We start from the raw sequence: 14733 nt of genomic DNA, 5'->3' as shown, positions 1-14733 counted from the left end.
ATCTCACATCTTTGATTTTAAGTAAGATTGTTGATTTAGTTCTTAAATTACCAGTGACTGACTTTATTATGAAGCCTATCTCCCATTCATGAAATGAGATAGCTAGTTTTCCACATCTTTATGGTTTAGAATGTTTCTATAGCATGAAAATGATATGTTCCATGCCCTGTGAAATTATATGAGTAAGAGCATATTTTCTATTTCAGATCTTTGAGGGTTTTAAAAAATTATTTCATAAGTTTTGCATTTATTAACATATACATACTTTGGAAGGAATGATGCTAAAGCTGAAGCTCCAGTACTTTGGCCACCTCATGCGAAGAGTTGACTCATTGGAAAAGACTCTGATGCTGGGAGAGATTGGGGGCAGGAGGAGAAGGGGACGACCAAGGATGAGATGGCTGGATGGCATCACTGACTCAATGGACGTGAGTCTGAGTGAACTCCAGGAGTTGGTGATGGACAGGGAGGCCTGGTGTGCTGCGATTCATGGGGTCGCAAAGAGTCGGACATGACTGAGCAACTGAACTGAACTGAACTGACATACATGATATACTCCTAATTGTCTCAGTGCTGAATATTTAGCTTGATTTTTCTATCTACTATGTAATTTTTAATCTAAATTTACTTGCATGAGATTTTCTATTTTAATTTTAATTTTTTAAAAAATTTTCTTTAAAATTCTGCTCAGTTCAGTTGCTCAGTTGTGTCTGACTCTTTGTGACCCCACGGACTGCAACATGCCAGGCCTACTATTCTATTTTCTAAGGAATGATTCTAAAGCTGAAACTCCAGTACTTTGGCCACCTCATGCAAAGAGTTGACTCATTGGAAAAGACTTTGATGCTGGGAGGGACTCGGGGCAGGAGAAGAAGGGGACGACAGAGGATGAGATGGCTGGATGGCATCACTGACTCGATGGACGCGAGTCTGAGTGAACTCCGGGAGTTGGTGATGGACAGGGAGGCCTGGCGTGCTGTGATTTATGGTATCGCAAAGAGTCGGACATGACTTAGCGACTGAACTGAACTGAATATTTATTTATATTTGAATCTTTGCTACTTTCTTTCATCTCTTTTCCATTGGATACATCTAAAATGAATTATTGAGTGAATGCTTTTTTAATTTCTCTTCTCTATTTAGCCCTTAATACATTAGCATTTAACATTATAAATTTATCTTTGGCTATGATTCTAAATGTATTCTTCAAGTCTTTGTGATTATTATGTCGTTGCTTCTAAATAGGTATTGATTGTGTTATGTTTTCCTCTGCCTGTCTGGGATAATTATTAATAGCATCTTGGGACAGAGAATGGGTTTTTAAAATTATCTTGTGGTTGAAATTGTAAAATTTAAACTTTCATTTATGTCTAATTTATTCTGTCATTTGCCACAAAATATAGCTTGTTCAGTTTTCATTTCAAAACATTATGGAAGTTTGCTTTATTAGTGTGTGGAAATATTACAAATGTTGCGAGAATTATCGAGAAAGACACATTTCCTGTTAACAGACTAAAATGTCTATAAGTAAGTGGTCATGGTTATATTCACTGGTTTTAGCAGTCAGATATTTTATCCTTATTTGTTATTTAAAACAGTTTACCTAGTCGTCCATAATCTGTTGGTGATGTAATGACGTCTCCCACACTGATTACATCTATGTTGGTTTCTCTTTGAATGTCTAAAAAGTTTTGTTTGAATTGTTTCTGTTAGTATGTTATTTATGCCATTGTTATCGTAAATTGACTATTATTCTACTTTCCCTTTTGGCTCAAATTTCACTGTTGATTATAACATTGCCAATTTTTCCTGATTTACGTGTCTTGTTGGGGCTTCCCAAGTAGTGCTAGTGGTAAAGAACCTGCCTGCCAGTGCAGGAGATATGGGAGATGTTGGTTCAATCCCTGGGTTGGAAAGGTCCCCTGGAGGAGGACATGGTAACTTGCTCCAGTATTCTTGCCTGGAAAATTCCACGGACAGAGGAGTCTGGTGGGCTACAGTCCATGGGGCTGCAAAGATTTGGATGTGACTGAGTGACTGAGCATATGTCTCTTGTACACAGTAAATTACCAGACTTTTTAAAATTCACACTGAGTTTTTGCCACCTAGTAAGAAGTGCTCAATGATTATTTTATAGTGATATTTAATCTTGCTAAATTCTTTGCCTTTTGTTTCAGATGGGCCATAAAACATGAAGGGACCAGTAAGCCAGGACAATGGAAACATTCCAGAGTTGAAAATCCTCTCTGGAATAAACTTACCTACATGTGGCCAGTCCTTCCCAGTGGTCAACTTAATGAGGTACTATTTAGATTAAGGCCATTGTGGTTGAGACTTATTTTAAGGTCCAGTATGTGATCAATGTGTGTGAAAACATCCATGTAGTTTTTGATTTATAGTTGCTAGATGCAAGTGATCAATTGATTCTGTCATTCCATCAATTAATTAGAAAAAAGTACTTAAGTCATCAACTATGGGATGGATATGGAATTTATTTCTTCTTGTAGTCTGTCAAGTTTTGTTTTATATATTTTGAAATTTGCTTCTAGACACACAGACGTCCAGAAATATTTTATTATCCTGCTGAATTAAAACTCCTGACATGTAGACTGTCTTTAGCTCTAGTAAATGTTTCAATTATCCAACACTAGTAGAAGTATCTTTTATTGTTGTTGTTGCTATTTGCATTGTATACCTTCTTTTTAACCTTTTATGTTTCATATTTGTACATTCTTCTCTTTTAGGATGGCTCTCCAGTAATCAGCATACATTTAAGTTTAAAAAACAATTTTGACAATCTTTATCTCTAAACTAAGGGTTTTAGTATTTTCTATTTATTGTAATGACATGTATTTAGATTATTTTGTACCTTTCCTCTGTTTCATTTTTCTCCAATGTTACATCTCAGTCCTTCCAACTGAGATTACTTTCCTTTTGCCTAATATGTGCCCTTCTTTAAGTCACTGGTGTCAAACAGTTTTTACTCATCTTAGTTTATTTTAAAATTTATTTTTATATTTTCTTTTATGAAGCAAATTTATTTTTCTTTCAAATTATTAATTTTCTCTTCATCTTTTGCTGAAAGTTCAAGTGTGGGTCAGCCCATGTTGTGAATTCTCAATGATTTTTTTCTTCCACCCAGAGAAAATGTTTGAGATGGTGTGTTTTACTTGCAACCACCTGAGAGTCATTCTCTCTGGTTTGCCTCTTCAATGAAATTTATCCTTTTGTGATTCTTGTTTTATGAGAGGAGTGCTCCTGTTAGACTTCCCAGGGCTGAGCCCTGAAATTTGTTTCCTGAATCCTTTCTCTCAAGCCCATGGAAGCAGAAGTTTGCTGGGTTTGAAAAACTCCCTCATAGTAAAATTCAGTTTTGGTACTCTATCTCTCTGGGTCTGTAGTATGCCTTGCTTTATTGCTAGGTCAGTGATATGTTCTAAAAGATTTTTTTTTAATGTATTCTTATCTTTTTAGTTGTTTTGTCACATTTTCTGGTCTCAATCTAGTTTTTTCTTTGCCTTTAAATCACAATTCCCTATGCTTCCTCAGTGATTGAAACAATGAGTCTCAGAGCTTTAAGGGAAGGACAGATGTAGGCTGAAACCAAGAAGTCATTGCTTAGGGGCCCAAATATGCCCTTTTATTTAGATTGTGGTGAAGCAACATCTGGGCTTCCCTGATGGCTCAGTGGTAAAGAATACGCCTGCCAGTGCAGGAGGTTCAAGGGACACAGGTTCGACCCCTGGGTCAGGAAGATCCCCTGGAAGAGGAAATGTCAACTCATCCCAGTATTCTTGCTGGGAAAACCACATGCATAGAGGAGCCCGGTGGGCCACTATCCATGGATCACAAAAAGCTGGACACAACTGAGCACACAGCACACAGAAGCAACGGTCTAGAAAGCTGAGGGGTTTTTGTTGTTGTTTTTGTTTTGTTTGGAGATAAAGGAGGAGTTCTTAAAAATACCAGGGGCTGTGGTTTGGGTAGCCTGAGCCAGGGGTTAGATGAATTATGTGTCTAAGATTCAGAGTACAGCATCATGAGAACTATCATGGAGCCAAGGGTGGAGGGATAGCACAGAGACAAACAAGCCCAGCATAGGCCAAGGAAAAAATGTGAGTTACGCTAATTGTAGGCTTTTCTTCAGAGGTCCAGAAAGGGCAGAGGCTAAAACCAAGAGAAGCAGAAAGGATAACTTACTTCTCAACTGGAGGTGGACAAGTATCAGCATGTTGCTCCATTAGCCAATGAGAAGAGAAACAAATCTTTAAAAATCAAGGACAAGTATCACATATAGACCATGAAGGGCTTCCCTAGTAGCTCAGACAGTAAAGCATCTGTTTGCACTGTAGGAGATCTGGGTTCAATTCCTGGGTTGGGAAGATCCCCTGAAGTAGGAAATGACAGCCCACTCCAATATCCTTGCCTGGAAAATTCCATGGACAGAGGTGCCTGGCAGGCTACAGTCCATGGGGATCACAAAAAGTTGGACATGACTGAGTGACTAAATTCTCCTCTATAGACCATGAACCCCTTTTCCCAATGGTACACAGTTTTTTGAACTTTCATCCACACCCAGAGATCACACTGAAGAAAGGGAAAGGAAGGGCATATCCTTGAAAAGAAATAATAGTTTTGATAAGAAGTTTGAACATTTAATTTGATTACATATGGGTCAAACAGTACAGTGCTAAAAATCAGGCAAAAAAAAAAAAAAGGCTTTTCCAACTTGGTGGAAACAGGGGACACTTCTAATTGGAATACCAAGATTCCCTTCCACCTAAGGGTGACAGGGATGCCTCATAAGGAAGTGTACTTTCTTAGAAAGAGAGAAAAAGGTAATTATGGTAGACTTCACAGATACTGTGCTTACTTTTTTTTTTTCAACATAGTATACAGATAGAGTAATTCAGTTAATTAATTAATTGACTTAAATGGTGAATGGTAGTTATATTAGGAAACCTCAGTTAACCATGTTCCTTTTAACACATACCTTTTAAAACAATAACATTTTTACTGTGTGTGTTAAGTTGCATCAGTCTTGTCTGACTCTGACCCTATAGATGAACTGTAGCCTCCCAGACTCTTCTGTCCATGGCATTCTCCAGGCAAGAATAGTGGAGTGGGTTGCCATGTCCTCCTCCAGGGGACCTTCCTGATGCAGGGATTGAACCTGAGTCTCTTACATCTCCTACATTGGCAGGAGGGTTCCTTACCTCTTTACCATAGTGCCATCAATAGTCTAGAATTTGACAACTAAATGATCTTGGGAATGAAAATGGATTATCTCACAGTTCTCCAGGCATTTAAACAGGAACAGTAGATTTTGGGTGGACAAAGTCACTATAGTCCAACAAAACCCTGACCTTGGCTTATAAACCGAACAGAAAGGACTAAGGCAACTAAATTAGATAAAATGATACAAATTGACCATGTACTTCAAAATGACTCAGCCTAAGGGTCCTCTTATTTCTTGAAATGTTTGCAGAAGAGGAAAAAAAATATTTACCAAGCAGGGAACAGACATAGTTCTCAGTCAAACAAAATTCACTCTACTTGACTTCAAGTTTGAATTCATCTAATATGAGGGAACCATATTTTCTCCAGTCCCATTTCAACATAATTGACTTTTTAAGCAAAAAGATGATTTTATTCATTTGTAATTAAGCAGAATTAATTTTTTCTTGGAAAGACTACATATAAATAGACTGTAATTAGGAAATGTGACATTCATCTTGAGGGGTTCAGAACACTTTGATCACTGTAAACGTATATGTTAATTTTATTCCAGATTTAATCTATTGGCTTTATTACTTATCTAACCGCTGTTTATTACACATTTAGGCAATGAAGACAGAGCAAGAAAAGAGACAGACATGATACCTACTTTCATGGAGCTTGCAGTTTAAGATGTGTGGGGCTGTGTGTCAAAAAGAAAAGAACCAATGTATTTACTTGCCAAATAAATGTATTTGGGGGATATTCTGTAAAACAGAGTGAGATGAATGAGATGATAAGGTTTAAACAAATTCAGATGTTTCAGTTGCAGAATTTGGTTACTTTGCATTCATTCATTCATGAAGTGAAGTGAAGTGAAATGAAGTCGCTCAGTCGTGTCTGACTCTGCGACCCCATGGACTGTAGCCTACCAGGCTCCTCCCTCCATGGGATTCTCCAGGCAAGAGTACTGGAGTGGGTTGCCATTACATTTATTCATTTATTCATGCATTATTCAAATATCCCTGGTGGCTCAGATGATAACGAATCTGCCTGCAATGCAGGACACTTGGGTTTGATCTCTGGGTCAGGAAGATTCCCTGGAGAAGGGAATGGCAACCCACTCCAGCATTCTTGCCTGGAGAATCCCATAGACAGAGGAATCTGGCTGGCTACAGTCCAAGAGTCAGACAGGACTGAGCAACTCACACTTTCAGTTCCAAATATATTCTTCTTTGCCAAATAGATTTAGTTTAAGATATTATTTGGGTTGTGAAATCACTTTTCATACATTCTTCGTTTTTTCGTGTTGACTGGAGATATTTTATACAGAAAAAAAAAATTCCAAGTTAATTCAGCTCTGTATTTCTAGAATGATGTTTCTCTGAAAGGGAAGAAGTCTTTCGTGTAGTAACACAACACAAGTTGTTCATGAATTTAAAAATTAACACCTTTCCTCTTCATTAAAATGAAACATTAATTAGAATCATCTAGAACATCTTAGGTGCCCAATACATGATGATGAATATTTGATGAATGAGTAAAAGATTAAAGGTATAAGCAAGTGGGCTTATTTTAAAAATATATACAGAAATGACTCTTCCTATTCACTTATTATCAATTTTCTTGTCATTTTTTCTGAAGGAGTTTGATTGGCCAATAGAAGGACTGCTTCTTCCAAACAGTCCTCCCATGAAGAAACCCATCCATAAGGCACTGGAGCAGTATGTTCCTGTGAGACTCAGAGTTTTGCGGAATGGAGACAAGAACAAAGCCAGAGCCCATATTATAATCAGTCCAGACATCTCACCTGGGCGGAAAATGCAGTAAGAACAGCTTGTTAATATTTCTCATCAAGCATACTTTCTCATTTCTACAGATTTTAGTCTTCTGGATTACAGGAGTTTCCCCCCACCCCCTGGGAAAATTCTATGTTTGTTCTATTAAAAGGCTTCTGTATTGATGTCTGAAAGTGTCAGCTATCAATTGGCACTTGTCATCTACCTCTGCTGCTGCTGCTGCTGCTGAGTCGCTTCAGTCGTGTCCGACTCTGTACGACCCCATAGACGGCAGCCCACCAGGCTCCCCCATCCCTGGGATTCTCCAGGCAAGAACACTGGAGTGGGTTGCCATTTCCTTCTCCAGTGCATGAAAGTGAAAAGTGAAAGTGAAGTCGCTCAGTCACGTCCGACTCTTAGCGACCCCATGGATTGCAGCCCACCAGGCTCCCCCATCCGTGGGATTTTCCAGGCAAGAACGCTGGAGTGCGGTGCCATTGCTTTCTCCGTCGTCTACCTCTTTAATCCTCATCTACCTCTACAAGGATTAAATCATGAGTGGCTGCAGTTGCTGACTTTCGACACTCTGTGAAAGGAGTTCAGGGTGGAGAGCAGAAATGAGACACTCTGTGCTCTGGGTAAAACTGGCAGAACAGGTCTTCGGATAGCTATTTTCAGATGATTTTATGAGCGTGATTCTTTTTCATCTCGTATCTAGAAAAACACTAAAATCGTTCATAATGACATCTGCTCCTCATGACTAGCAATAACCTTCTACAAAAAAATATGTGCTTGATTACAGGTATTCTTCCTTCACCAGAATCCCATGTAGATTGACCTGTCCCCCTGCCTCTTTGGAGCAGTTTCTCAGATATCCGAGATGGGGTCTCCTGGGCTATCATCCTCATTTTGCCCTAAATAAAACTTAGCTCACAGCTCTCAGGTTGTGCTTTTTTTTTCAAGTCGACAGAGGTAAAAATAGATACTAAGATTCCTTTCGTTTCTTTGATTTATTTATTTAATTTCGTTTTGGCTGTGTTGGGTCTTTGCTGATGCCGGTGGGCTTTCTCTAGCTGTGGAGGGCAGAGGCTGCGCTTCGTTGTGGCGCGCAGGCTGCTCACTGCGGTGGCTGCTCTGCTGGCGGAGCACAGGCTCTAGGCACCTGGCCTTCAGCAGCTGCAGCTTTCTGGCTCTAGAGTGCAGGCTCAGTGGTTGTGGCGCACAGGTTTAGTTGCCCGATGGCTAGATTCGCTTAGCTCCTTTATCAGGAACTGAACTTGAGCACTATTGATTCAGGCTGGCCGTGGGGGAATATAACAAGTTGCAAATAAATAGCTCTGATGGGAAAAGTTTTCTGATCAATATCTATTTTGAATTAGCATTATTATTTGCATTCATTAATGTATTTTGAAATAACTGAGCTCATTAATTGCTTCTTAAATATAATTTTGTAATTTCTTATTTAAGTTTGTATTTAGTTATTGTTTACATTATTTATTTAAGTTATTATTACAGACAATTCTTTAGATTTACACCTTTGGAATATTTAATGAACAAGCATAGCTTTACATAATCTATATTCTTGCCTTGGAATAGCATTTTAAAAGTGTGCCATTCTAGAAAAGCATCAGTTTCCACTTTAACTTATGTTACAAGGTTGGAATAAAATCTTCCGAAACAGCCAGTGTTTCTCCAAGATTAGAGAAAAGTCACCTGCTATATTTTCATAATGTTTTATGACAAAAGGAATCACGTATCAGTGCAAACTCTGATGTAAAGAATGAGTTAAATACATTGTTTCTAATATTATTAGCAGTGATATTACCTCTTGACCTTTCTTTTGATATGTTTAGAATATTTGAGGCTGCTGATAATAGTTTAATATTACTTTCTTCACATTGATTAAAGATACTTCATACATCGCTGAACAATGAGTAACATTCAGATTGGCTGTCCACTGAACTGCCTATATAGATGATAAAGTAAAAAATTAATCTTGACTAAAGTAAAGTCAACCCTGAAATTGAAATCTTTGACGCATTCATTTCATAATTAGTTCATTCTACTAAAATGTAAAATGTGAGGGTAATGCTCTTCAAGTATATATGACATTTTTTAACATAAAAACTAACAAATAATTTCTGTCCTTTCCTATCTTTAACTGTGTCTCAAAATTATATACAGATTTGATCTGACCAATTTATATTTTTAAGTACATGGTTCAATCTGGTGATACAGACATAATTTTAGAGATTTATTACTTTGAACAGCTATTCTAGTAAAGAGTATGTGAAACTCCCTGCTATGTTCATGGAAGAGTGTGTCCTGGTTAATCAAATATTCACTTTGTTCTCTACATGAATTACTGGAATGGGTTGCCATTTCTTTCTCCGCTACATGAATTAATTATTCCTAAATGATTAAAATATGCTGGCATACACTTGACATTAAAACTCTACTGAATATCATTTCATTTTTCTTCACTGATTCAGAAAATTCTCTTCAGGATCATCAATAGCATTCCTTTAACTTCTCTCCAAGCTATATGTAGGCACTGGTAACAGAAGATTTAATAAGGAGTGTTTTGGCTAACATTACAGGGTGACTGTGTTGCCCAGCTCCAGAGGGCACTGTTTACGTATTCTCTGTGAATAGTATCCCAGAGTTGTGCAAGGTGAAAGCCCTGCTGTGCTACTTTTAATGTATCCATGCAGTATGTTGCTTCTAAAAGAAATAAATGATATGATACATAACCATACATTACTTGCATTAACCTGAAACTTATTTATAAAAGAGTTGGGCTGTCTACTGTCTTCACTAGCAAAATCAGGTTAGAATGATGAAACATAGATCCATTTTAATTGAATTCTTCTCTGAAGTGAAATGAAAGTCGCTTGGTCGTGTCCGACTCTTTGCCACCACATGGACTGTACAGTGGATGGAATTCTTCAGGCCAGAATACTGAAGTGGGTAGCTGTTCCTTTTTCCAGGGTATCTTCCCAACCCAGGGATCAAACCCAGGTCTCCCGCATTGCAGGCAGATTCTTTACCAGCTGAGCCACCAGGGAAGCCTCAATTCTGCTCTGGTAGCATGCTATTCTTTAGTTGTTTACTACTTCATGTTAGACAGCTTTGAGGGAGCGTTTGTTGTTGGTTCCTCCATCTACAAAGGAAGATCATGAAGATACTGGGTTGTCATGATCTTACTAACAAGATCTTCTCCATTAGTTCTTGATAACAGTGTCAAGTTCATATAAAGTAAGAATCATGATTTCTTATGTCTCAGGTAAACTTCACCTCTCAGAACCTTAAACAAGGAAAATTTTATAATTTTTAAACATAAATGCTTTAGTGAATTGTTAAAGGAAAGGCTCAGCATAAGTTATAAACTTTACATATTATAAAATTTCAGTGTATAGAGATATTACTTATTAGTAAGTTAGGATTCTCTCAAACTCCTTAATATAGCTTTTAAGACCCTTTATGACCTGTTTCCATGTATTTGTATAGCTCTTTATCACCATTACCCCCAATTCTCATTCCTAAATCCTCTCAACTTCTAACACCTCTCATTTGCCTTATTAATAAAAGTATATTGAGAATGAGCTTGGACTTCATTTCTAGTTGTTGACTCTAAACTTGACATCCCATCCCCACTCCTGAGTTACCTGTAGCTTCTCTGAACTCCGTTGCTCTGACTACTATGGGCTTTTCACCAGGGTTGCTTCTGGCATTATCTGTGCTGTGATTATCTGCTTATGTCTCCATCCATGAGAGAGAGAACAGGGGGTGTGTATTGTTCGTCCATATATGTGCTGTCTGCTCTGGTCATGGAACTGTGTGTCTCAGTTAATCGATCATTAAGCTATTTTATTCACCATATGATTCAGGGCTCACAAATTTAGTGCTTGTTGAATGAGTAAATAAATTAATAATTGACTATACTTGATTGGGCTTTCTTGGTGGCTAAGAATCTCCTGAAATGCAGGAGACTTGGGTTCGATCCCTGGGTCAGGAAGATACCGTGGAGAAGGGAATGGCAACCCACTCCAGTATTCTTGCATGGAGAATTCAACTGACAGAAAAGCCTGGTTGGCTACTGTCCAAGTGGTAGCAGAGTTGGACATGACTGAGTGACTAACATAACATTTTATATTTGATTACATTTCAAATCAATGACTGAATGAATAGCTATATCTAAACACTGTATCTTTCATTTAATATAATATAAAGATTCTAATACTACAGAACACTGTCTTACCTAAAAATTTGAACAATGTGTATTCCAATTCTTTTTCTATGATCATCATTATTAATTTTTAATTAAAAACATTTTAGGTTTGGATTGATACTGAAACAGTATCTGAGTAACATATGAATATGAACAGTGTATGACTAAAACATCAAAGGCAAAATTAACGTAATTTCTGCATTTTCTTCACTGTTGATAAATTCACATCTTGAGTGTTCAACATTATTGGAAAAGGATTCAGATATTGAAAATTTATTTTCTTATATAAATTATTCATAGTATAACTGTGAAGTTTAATATTTAATTGTGATAGTATTTGAAACCCTATTTTTAAAGAAAGGCATATTTTTTAGGGTTAGTTCAGTTCAGTTGCTCAGTTGTGTTTGACTCTGCAGCCCCATGGCCCACAGCACATGAGGCCTCCCTGTCCATCACCAACTCCTGGAGCCTGCTCAAACTCATGTCCATCGAGTCAGTGATGCCATCCAACCATCTCATCCTCTGTCATCTCCTTCTCTTCCTGCCTTCAGTCTTTCCCAGCATCAGGGTCTTTTCTAAAGAATCAGTTCTTCGCATCAGATGGCCAAAGTATTGGAGTTTCAGCTTCAGCATCAGTCCTTCCAATGAATATTCAGGATTGATTTCCTTTAGGATTGACTGGTTTGGTCTCCTTGCTGTCCATGGGACTCTCAAGAGTTTTCTCTAACACCGCAGTTCAAAAGTATCAGTTCTTCAGAGCTCAGCTTTCTTTATGGTTCACCTGTCACATCCATACCTGACTACTGGAAAGACATAGCTTTGACTAGACAGACCTTTGTCAGAAAAGTAATGTCTCTGCTTTAAAATATGCTGTCTAGGTTGGTCATAGCTTTTCAACCAAGGAGAAAGTATCTTTTAGCTTCATAGCTGCAGTTATCATTCGCAGTGATTTTGGAGCCCAAGAAAATAAAGTCTATCACTGTTTCCATCGTTTCCCCTTCTATCTGCCATGAAGTGATGGGACTGGATGCCATGATCTCAGTTTTCTGAATGTCGAGTTTTTAGCCAGCTTGTTCACTCTCCTCTTTCACTTTCATCAAGAGGCTCCTTAGTTCCCCTTCACTTTTTGCCATAAGGGTGGTGTCATCTGCATATCTGAGATTATTGATATTTCTCCTGGCAATCTTGATTCCAGCTTATGCTTCCTCCAGCCCAGCATTTCTCATGATGTACTCTGCATATAAGTTAAATAAGCAGGGCGACAGGATACAGCCTCAATGTACTCCTTTCCCAATTTGGAACCAGTTTGTTTTTCCAAGTTCCATGTCTGGTTCTAACTGTTGCTTCTTAACTGTTGGTTTTTCAGTTCAGTTCAGTTCAGTTCAGTTCAGTCACTCAGTTGTGTCTGACTCTTTGTGACCCCATGGATCGCAGCATGCCAGGCCTCCCTGTCCATCACCAACTCCCAGAGTTCACTCAGACTCACGTCCATTGAGTCAGTGATGCCATCCAGGCATCTCATCCTCTGTTGTCCCCTTATCCTCCTGCCGCCAATCCCTCTCAGCATCAGAGTCTTTTCTAATGAGTCAACTCTTCACATGAGGTGGCCAATAGTATCATTCCTTCCAAAGAAATCCCAGGGCTGATCTCCTTTTAGGGTAAATCATGATAAATTAAAACTTTATGATTTATTCACATACTATAACAAGCTGAATGATAAATGGCAATGTATACTGACATATCAGTCTAATCTTGGATTGTTTTTTCCAGATATGTTGACCCTGAAAAGAAAGGGAATGTGAAAAAATTTGTCACTAAATATTCTGAAGCAGAAACAAAACAGACTGGATTTCACCAGCTTTTGGAGAGGTAAATAATAGCCTAAATGCAAAGGTATACTCCATTCAAGTGCCTGGATGATTATAACACAAAATACATATGTACCTACATAAGAAAACAATTGTTAATATAATAATTCTGGAGTTTTTTCTGGGAGGTTTATAAGCTATGTGAATACTTAGATTCCCCCAGATTTCTAGGTCTTGTGATTTTCTCCTAGTTTCTGAACTACCAACTCTATAAATGTTAATTTTTCCCATTAAAAATATATTTCACAATTTTATAGCACTTTGGTTTGAATTTATTTGTACCGAGGACAGACTAGTTGTCTATTTAAATCACTTAAGTGTCACAGACTTTAATTTTTGGGGCTCCAAAATCACTGCAGATAGTGACTCAGCCAAGAAATTAAAAGACGCTTACTCCTTGGAAAAAAAAGTAATGACCAACCTAGATAGCATATTGAAAAGCAGAGACGTTACTTTGCCAACAAAGGTCCATCTAGTCAAGGCTATGGTTTTTCCAGTGGTCATGTATGGATGTGAGAGTTGGACTGTGAAGAAAGTTGAGCGCTAAAGAATTGATGTTTTTGAACTGTGGTGTTGGAGAAGACTCCTGAGAGTCCCTTGGACTGCAAAGAGATCCAACCAGTCCATTCTAAAGGAGATCAGTCCTGGGTGTTCTTTGGAAGGAATGATGCTAAAGCTGAAACTCCAGTACTTTGGCCACTTCATGCGAAGAGTTGACTCATTGGAAAAGACTCTGATGCTGAGAGGGATTGGGGGCAGGAGGAAAAGGGGACGACAGAGGATGAGATGCCTGGATGGCATCACTGACTCGATGGATGTTGAGTCTGAGTGAACTCCAGGAGTTGGTGATGGACAGGGAGGCCTGGCGTGCTGTGATTCATGGGGTCGCAAAGAGTTGGACACGACTGAGCAACTGAACTGAACTGAACTGAATCTATATCATGTTTGTGAAGTACATTGTAATTTTCTTTTGATCAGTATCTTCTTACCCAAATAAGAATTATTCCCATAGACTTTGATAACTGTTCAATGGCAGAATACTTGATATAAACTTTTTGCAAAATATGTCTTCTTCAATATGAGATGACAGTTGTACAGAATTTAAGGAAAATTATGCCACCCTTCAGTAATTTAATAATTCACTCTAGACAGTTTTGGGAAGCTCTGTTGCTAGTGACTCTTCCATCTGCAAAGCCTAAGGAAAATCTAATGTAATAAGCATAATAATCCCCATTTAAAAATAATAGGTATATACCATTTTGTTGATATCTCAATTTGCAGGCAACATGGACTATTGGAAAAACCAGTCCTGAGAGAGTGAAGTCAGAGATAAAACTCTGCTTTTCTAGATTCTCTGTAAATCAAAGCCACATGGTTATCAGTCCTAACTTCTGGTGTCAGAGTCAGAGGATTTCACCTTTGCTTTCATGCAACAGAGAAATCCCAAACCCCTCATTGAGCATCTCAGTCTCAATTTCTCCCTGTTATTCTATGATAATGCCCTCTCAGGAGGCCATATGCTGCAGTAAAAAGACCCAGAGAGTTTCAGGTTTGAATTTCAGCTTTTGAACTCACTAATTTTGTGACCTTGGGTGAGGAACTTGATTAAGCTCCAGGCTCAGTTTCATCATCCATAAAA

General features: G+C 38.2%; 1 protein-coding gene across 1 annotated transcript in view; it reads left to right on the top strand.

Moving 5' to 3' along the window:
* Window positions 1–14733, top strand: part of DCDC1 (doublecortin domain containing 1) — a 482101-nt gene that overhangs the window by 387868 nt on the left and 79500 nt on the right. Inside the window, exons 20-22 of the mRNA XM_069554647.1 lie at window positions 2178–2301; window positions 6862–7043; window positions 12997–13095. Coding sequence (XP_069410748.1) covers window positions 2178–2301; window positions 6862–7043; window positions 12997–13095 — 405 coding nt within the window. The remainder of the gene's footprint in view (window positions 1–2177; window positions 2302–6861; window positions 7044–12996; window positions 13096–14733) is intronic.

Source organism: Ovis canadensis, chromosome 15, assembly GCF_042477335.2.
Source record: "Ovis canadensis isolate MfBH-ARS-UI-01 breed Bighorn chromosome 15, ARS-UI_OviCan_v2, whole genome shotgun sequence".
In the NCBI taxonomy this organism is placed as follows: domain Eukaryota; kingdom Metazoa; phylum Chordata; class Mammalia; order Artiodactyla; family Bovidae; genus Ovis; species Ovis canadensis.
Note: the sequence above shows the minus strand (reverse complement) of the source record. Positions and strands in the feature narration are given on the sequence as shown.